Below are 8,646 nucleotides of genomic sequence, written 5' to 3' on the forward strand. Positions count from 1 at the left end.
AAAGGTTCAGTTGTTGTATAAACTCTGAAAATAAAGAATAAGTGGAAGATAATAAAAGACAGAATAAACCTTTAAATTAAAATTTGAAAAAAAACAAGTATGGCTGTAGTATGAATTGCAAATGACAAACTTATTCGTCGCCCACGCAAGCGCGTACGGAGCGCAAGTGTGAGTGATGATTTTTCCTTGCGCGTCTCCAGTTCCTTCGTCATCGAAGAAATATCTTATCAGGGTTCCGTCTGCGTGTCCTGATATTATTCCTTTGCCTGATTGGCTAAAAATTATACGCATATTTGGTGAAATAATTTAGTTTAAAAGTTTTTATAAATCATCTACAGTTATATTAATAATTAAAAAATGCAGTAAAAAACAATATTACATTTGCAGTATAATAAAAAGTAGTTATAGTACGGGTAGTGGTTGAGTTTCATTTTGTATCAAAGTAAAAATATATTCTAAAGTTATGCTGCTTCTCATATTTTTTAAATACGAGTATTAAAACTATTTTAACTTAAGTTTTGAAACTTTGATCAACTAGCTTTAAAATATTTTAATTACTTTTTGTGAATACTTCAAAAAAATTTTTTTTTCACTTATGAACAATAGTTTTTTCATTAAAAGGTTTTATATACAAGTTTTTCACTACAACATAAATTTTGAAGATTAAATGATTATTTCAAGCATTACAAAAATCTGGTTTATTATAATTATACTTTTAATTTTGAAATTAAAGTAAAAAACGTAAAACAGAACAAACTTTGAAACAAGAGATACGACATAGGAATCAGTAGCATATATAGTTGAAGCTTTATTTGTCAATGTGTTTGCAAGCCTTACTTTTCCCTCTGCAATCCCATATACAATTGCATTATCCAATGGCCAAATTAAGCTTGTTACTGCACTCTGAAGAAACAGAACGTTTTATACAAAGATGTTAAAGAACTTATTTTTATTTTTTACTTATTTGTTTAAGATGTGTAAGCATTGTTTATTTAAAAGCAAGTAAAAAGGTGTCATATCATGTATCTAAATCGAAATAAATGAAAGTAAGTATATTGTATCAGTTTATCTACTTTATAAATACTTTTACAACTAAGGAACGAAAAACTGAAAAAAGTAAGAAAATTGTTTAAAGTTTAGAAGAAAAAAATATTTTTAGACTAAATGAAAAAATTAAAAAAAGATTAAAAAATTAAAAGTACAATCATAATAGATTAAACTAAATCAACATATTAACAAAAATCGGTAACTACACAAACTTATAATTAATCATAATTTATTGAGTTTTCAAAAATCCAGTTTCTTTGATCAGCTTTTATTTGTTTTGAGTTAAACAACGACATCTATTATCTTGAAAGGGGACATACAAGGCTATTACTCTCATATTGTTATAGTGAATATGTTATTAACTTGTAGTTAATGTTTAATTTTCCTTTTAAGGCATTTAAAAAAATATATAGTACAGATTTTTCAAACTTCGTTGCCTAAGAAAGAATTTTTCTAGTAAATCTGGTACGCCGACTAAAAAAGTTGCTTACCCTTATACTATAGCAGTAAAGCCTACTGACTAAAAAATATTGTTTTTTAAGTATATCTGCTACAGAAGACACAGTTTTAATTACCTTCGTTGCAGTTTTCCTTAAAACATTTTTTTGATAACAATATTTTTATCAGGTCAAAATTTTTAGATACAGGATAACTTATACACCATAAAATAAGTTAATAATTTGTTAACAGCTTTTTTACGTAGTCTAAATTTTTTATACTATCGGATATTTTTTTATATCTGTATTATTACTTCACAATTAATAATCTATTAAATCTACTTACGATATGTCGTTTGTCTCCCTTTTACTTTATAGTTTTTTATTATTTTTTATTTTTGTAGATGTTTATATGTCTTTAATTTTTACGAAATATATAATTATCAATTCTTTTTCACTAAACAATATTGAAAATTAAAGCTTTTTACATCATACTAAAGGACTAATGTTTATTATTTATTCAACAAAAATTGTAAACAGCTTATAGTACTACCTTCATGTATATAACATTATTTTAAAAATTTGAGGTATGGATAGATGCACGTTTTAATAAACATAGTTAATAATTACTGTTTTTTGGCAGAAAAATAAAACTCTTATAAAGCTCATTTGGCCTTATATTGTCTTATTTAAAAAGAGTCTACCAACAATTATTCATAAATTAGTTGTTTGAGTTAGTTAGTCCTTATGTTAATATTTCTTTGATAAGCTTAAACTTTGAACGTAATAATAAATTAATAAATAAAAAAATAATAAAAAAAATATTTATAAAAATTTATAAGAATTATAAACTACTACTAAAAATTTTCAATGAAAAAATAACCCATACAATATAGCAAAAAATTCAGACTTATCTACAAAGCAATCATTAAAAAATATAGTCTTTCAAAAAAATGATTATCCATCTTTTAGTTTAATTAAAACAAACACTATATACAAATGAGTTAAAATACATCTATATTTTCAAAGCATATGTACACCAACTATAACTATTGCAGTTTAAACAAAGGCAACAAAAATTTTAAAGTTAAAAGTTGTGCTGGTTGTTGCAAATAATCTTTAACTATATGCAATCTTGATCTATCTAAAAATAATAATTTTCATACTATATTAGTTTAAGGTCTAACTGTGAGAACAGATTATCTAAAATAGAGGTGGGCAACATACGGCCCGCGTGCGTTATAAAATGTTTAAAGAGTTCAAGTGGAATCTGGCCAGCAAAAAGTAAAACTGGAAAAAGTGCAAAAAAAGTTCTTAAGTACGATTTACAGGAGATTTGAAACTTATAGTAGATATAGTATAACCAAGTTCACATAACATTAGTATTTTGTCAAAAATAATTGGACAAATAATTAATTTTTGTGAGTTTTTCCTCATCTGGCCTGTAGACTAAAAACATTGTAAAAACATTAAAAAACCCTTAATCTAAAACCTTATAACTTCTTGAATAATTCAGAGTAAACTAATATAAAGTGGTGTTTAATACATAAGTATCTTTTTTTTTTGTTTTAGTGTCAGTCAAAACTTTACTAAAATTAACACACTTCAAATAATTCTATGTTATTACACTTTTTAATTATCTTACTTGTTTTCACTCTTTTTTATTGCTGTAACTTTAGTTTTGCATTGGCTATTTAAAGTTTTTGTTGCCAATAAAACTAAAATTAAGCTGTTTAAATAAACTGTATTCTTAGAACTAAAAATAATAATAGAGTTTGGATATAAAAGAGTTGTATACTATATTATCTATTAGAGTATTGAAATGATAAAACAAATTAAACCAAAAACACACCACTTATAATGCTTACACAGTTTTGAACACGTATATATAGTTAGTAATTCTTTTTGAAATAAAAATCTAAACAACATTTTAAATCAAAACTGGACTAGCAAGTATGTTAAACGAAAAAAAAGTTTAAGAATTGAAAAATATCATAACTAAATTAATAAAGTAAAACATTAAAATAAATTTAACAACTTGTAATTTATAGACAAAATTGTAAATTTTTTGAAAGTTTTACACAAAAAAAATAATTTACTAACTGTTTGTATGAATTTGTTGCAAATAATCTTTTTCTCTCCCCATTCCTCTCCAACCCGGTAAACATAAATGATGTTATCTGATTGGCCAAGAGCTATTTTTGTTGAACAGGGTGAAAATGCTAAAGCTTTGACCGTATAGCTTTTCTTTCCATACTAAAATTTTATTTTTTTAAATTATTTAAATATATATATAATTTGTAAAGGAAAAAAGGTTGCTACGATTAACGATAGTTTTAAGTAAGCATAAAACAAAGTTTTTCTAAATCTAAATATAATAATAAATATATGGAAACTTTTATTATTATAAGTTTGTATTAATAAACTAAAGTGTTGAACATAAAATCTGAAAAAAAAACAGAAGTATAAGTATAGAATAAAAAGAAGAATAACTCAGAAAGAAATATAACTTTTTATCTTATCAAAGTAAAAACTAATATACCATGTATTTGTATTAAATTACCAATCAGTGTTAATTTGGCTATATTTTTATAGCAAAATAAAATATATGCTTGTTTATAAAATGAAAATTTCTTTTTTAAACTTTGAAAAATATGTCCACAAAACCTATCATTAATAAATATTGTTTTCAAGTTGTCTATATTCATTGTAACACAGCTTATACTAAAAGTTAACATTGTGTTTTACTATAAAAGTATAAATAAAATCAAACTACAAAACTGTTTAATAAACTTTGAATTGATAAGTTTTAAAAACAAATCAGAACAACTTGAGGCTAGATGTGAAACAAGCATTTAAGCACATAAGCTTGTATTTGTAAGGTTTTATCATAAATAATAAGTTTATCAATAGATATAAAAAAGTATTTTAACTTTTGAAATACAATCAACTTTGAAAAAATTATAAAAGAGAATGAAAGACGAAATTTTTAGTTTTTATGTTATTTTTCTCAAATGTTTAAAAATTTATTCAAATTCTATAATTTCCTAGGTTTGGCTTCAATTTTCAGGAAATATTACATGCATTATTTAAGTAAAACATTAAGCAACATTTCATCTAATAATTTAGTAATTAACAACTAAACTTTAAAATATGTACTTTTGTTGACTTTTTTATAGAAAAAGAAAGTTTGTTTATTACTTAATAAAAAATAGACAGTGAAAACTTGAAAATATTTTCAAAAATATTTAAGAAAAAAACTGCTTTTATTGAATGTATTTTAAACTTTTTAATTTTATTCTTTATTAGAAAACCAATCAAACTCTCTGATTTCTAAATTTGACAAGTTATACAAGTTGATCCAATAGCTTAGATTAAAAAATCAAATAATTAGTAGCTTTTTTACTGCCTTATTTAATTTTAAAAACTTTATGAATAGAAGGGTATAAACTTGTAAATTTGTTTTTTAATACCCCTATGGTCTAAACAAAATCAAAACATACACATTAAATGTTAAACATACATGCATTTGAAAATATTTTAGAAAATAGTCTGTTTGTATTTGAAATTAAAAGTATTTTGCAAAATAGTTTAATGATTTCAATTAAAACTTAAGAAAGCACAGTACAAATATATACTAAAAGCAAGTTTTGAATGTTTTTAATTTTCTCAGAATAAAACTTAAAACATCTAAAAACTTATGATACTAGTTAAAAACAACAAACCTTCGATTCAATAGGTTTGCTTGAAAATTTGTCTCTTCTTTCTCCGTTTTCATCGTACAGTAAAACTACTCTATCTGATGTACAGACAGCAAGCTTGTTATTGTTTGGTGACCATCCCATACAGCATATTTTTGATGCTCCTAGCTATATATAAACGTTTTTTAATAAATTTAATATTACAAAAAGTGTAAACACTTGAAAAGTTATCAATAGTTTATTAAACACAACAAAGAAATTGATCCTAAAATATGGTCAAAATACCTATTGTATAAAAATCATTTTTATTATATACTGTTAGCTCACTTAGTTATTGAAAATTATAAAATAGCTATTAAATAAAGATATGCAAATTAAATATTTTAATTACAACCAGGTTTTGGTGACAAAAAATTGCTACCTCTTCAAGTAATACAAAATAGTAAACAGTTTACTATTTTATTTTACTTGAAGAGGTCGCAATTTTTTGTCACCAAAACTTGGTGGTAAGTAAAATATCTAATTTGCACATTTTTATTTAAATAAGCTCTTTACATTTCAATAAATTGAGCAATCCTTTTTAGTGAAGATTAATAACTATATAAAATAACTATCGAAAACTAATAAAAATCTTAATATACAAATAGTAGCTTATAACACTGATTATGTAACATTGAACAACAACAATGAGTAAAGCAACTTGAACTTAATCTCAAAGCTGTAACTACATAGAAAGTATGTTTAATAGTATAAAAATGTTAAAGTATTACCTTATTAAATTTTTTAGTTTTATAATATGACTTTTGTTCAGCACACAACATTATAATAAAGATAATATAACAACTAATTAAAAATTTGTGCTAACTTTTTCATTTCTAGTAAATCAGTTTATTTCTTATTAAACTAAACTCAAAGACCACAAAATAGGGGTGGGAAACTACTTTATTCAAGAAAATCTGCCAGAATCACTAGAAAAAAGCATTTTGAAAGTTAAATTTGTTAAAAAAACATGATGGCAGGTCATCATTTACTACAAAAGTTAAAGAAACTCATTAATTGCAAACCAGTAATGAAATAAATATTTAATAAATGTACATTATTTACTGAAAATCAAACTAAGTATGAGTTACATTTAAAAAAATAAAATAACTCAACTTTTTTCTTATTATTGTAATTTTCACAATTAGATCTACATGAATATGTTTTATCTTTATTTAATTTAAAAATTTGAGAGATGAGTAAAAAATATATATAAAATTTTATAAAAACAAATTGTACAGTAATCTTCCTTTATTGTACCAACATATGTTTCTGTGTGTCAACAAATCAACACACTTCAACTTGGTTGTTAATGGAAAGAAAACATTAACAACCCAGTTGAAGTGTGTTGATTCGTTGACACACAGAAACATATGTTGGTACAATAAAGGAAGATTACTGTACAATTTGTTTTTATTTATATTCCAGTGAAATTACTTCACTAGGATATTTTGTTAGTAAACGATTAATTGAACAGTTATATAAAATTTTATTAAATATTTTTAGTTATTAAGACTTTTCTTTTTTATAAATATATTTTACAAAAAAATTTTATTACCATAGTCTTATTAATTAGACCTACATTCGCTTTTTAAAAATTTATTTTTTTTTGAAATAAGGCCCCTTAAAGTTTTAATATGAATTTAAATTGTCAGAACTTAATTGTCAGAAATTGAATTGTTATGTAACCTTGTGAGCCAAAGATTTCTATTTAGATGGTCATATATTGTTATGTCATTATTGGAGGACAATAAGAGTACAATAACTCTCTTACATTGAAACATTAAAATCTGTGCAATGTTAAATATAGGTTTCCAATAGTATGTATACAAACTTTTATAACTACATGAGCTGTACACGAGTTCTTAGCTTACTTTTTTTTAACTTTAAAGTTATTGTGAATGAAAAAATTGAAAATATGATAAGGTTAAGTAATAGTACTCAAAAGTACAGACTTAAGTTTTTCACAACTATATAAGCAGCATTTTGTCAAAAATAGAATTCAGTATATAAGAAATAACTTTTGAAATAATAAGGTTTTGATCTAAAAACAAGTTTTTGTTATGATACTATAATAACTGAATAAACAGACTTGAAAATTTGATTTAGTAGAATAATTTTCTATAAAAATATTTAAATTAATTTTTATAACTACATGAGCAGTAATTTTGTCAATAATAAGATTTTTCCTGCAACAAAGACTGTCCTCACATCAGAAGATTATTTGCAAATAACTACCATAATGATACTTTCTCAAACTAATTAAATATTATACTTTATTAAATTAACCAATGGTTGTCATTTTTACTAAAATTAGGTAGAGTAACAATAAATTTTATTTTTTAAGTTAATACAATAAATTACTACATACAGAACTAAAATATCTCAATGATTGTAATTTATTATTAAAAAGAACTTTTAGTCAATATAAAGAAGTTTTCTGAAAATATTTTTAGGTAATTTTTACTTAACTTTTTTTTTAAACTTCTTCACTCAAACTATGCACAATTTAGTATCGTTTATTAAACGACAAAAAAGTGCTCAAAATAATTGGTTCTAAACCTGGTGTACAAAAAAAACTTTTGATTATTAAGTCATACACTGCTTGGGTACCTTTTAATGTCTTGTCCAGGTCATTTTTTATAAAAGAAAAACATCAGTATCACTTTTATCTCTACAATGATAAACAATTTTTTTAAATGTACAAGTAAATTACCCCATATGTAATTTTATTTACAACTTTAATAGTTAACATTAAGCTAAGCATAAGTAAAAAAAAATTAAAGTTTATTTAAACTTAATTAAGTAAAAATGAATATGGTTGAAGATTTTTTTAGCATTTAAGTACATATGTATTTGTTAATTACGTTAGGAGATAAAAAATAAACATTTTCTAGAGATATAAAGCTTATTTATAAGCTTAAAAGAAAGAATTAAAACTATCAAATAAAATTATAGTGCATTTTTTGATTATTTCTTTAACTTTACAGAAATTCTTACAGTATAAACATTGTAAATAGACAATTTTAATGAAATCAAATTACCTGGGGTTCTAATAATGGTTTTAAATGTTTCAAATGCATAGTTGACTATGAAAGTAACAAATTACAATCAAATTAAGTAGTCAATTTGTTTTAATATTTTAAATAAAAGCATTAACTTGTTTATAGCTGTTGTAAAAAACTCCCTAACATAAAAAACGATTTACTAGCAGAATCAATTATCAAAAAAGGTAAAGTCAACAGCATTACCTTAGCTCGGAAAGACATTTTGGTATTTTGTATTTTTATCAAAACTTTAAAACCTATTGTTTTCAATATCTTTAAAGCTAAGTTTTTTAAATAAACAACAGGTCGGCTGAAGTTGTAAGGTTTTTTTTGTTCATTTATAACAATAAATCATTAAAATCATCAGTAAATCAG

At 23.4% G+C, this 8,646-nt stretch overlaps 1 protein-coding gene across 2 annotated transcripts in view; it reads right to left on the reverse strand.

Moving 5' to 3' along the window:
* The window catches only part of LOC145840307 (intraflagellar transport protein 172 homolog), a 69,136-nt gene extending 60,784 nt beyond the window's left edge, over nt 1–8,352 (reverse strand). The window contains exons 1-5 of one of the 2 annotated variants that reach the window (XM_082947518.1): nt 8,269–8,352; nt 5,210–5,353; nt 3,588–3,740; nt 758–903; nt 131–274 (exon numbers count right to left, since the gene is read on the reverse strand). In XM_082947518.1, coding sequence (XP_082803644.1) covers nt 131–274; nt 758–903; nt 3,588–3,740; nt 5,210–5,353; nt 8,269–8,307 — 626 coding nt within the window. In that variant the 5' untranslated portion in view covers nt 8,308–8,352. The remainder of the gene's footprint in view (nt 1–130; nt 275–757; nt 904–3,587; nt 3,741–5,209; nt 5,354–8,268) is intronic. The other variant, XM_082947519.1, reaches the window with a different exon arrangement.
* Between the last annotated feature and the right edge of the window lie 294 nt (nt 8,353–8,646).

The sequence above is a fragment of the Thalia democratica genome, chromosome 7 (genome assembly GCF_965202585.1).
Source record: "Thalia democratica chromosome 7, ktThaDemo2.hap1.1, whole genome shotgun sequence".
Taxonomy (NCBI): domain Eukaryota; kingdom Metazoa; phylum Chordata; class Thaliacea; order Salpida; family Salpidae; genus Thalia; species Thalia democratica.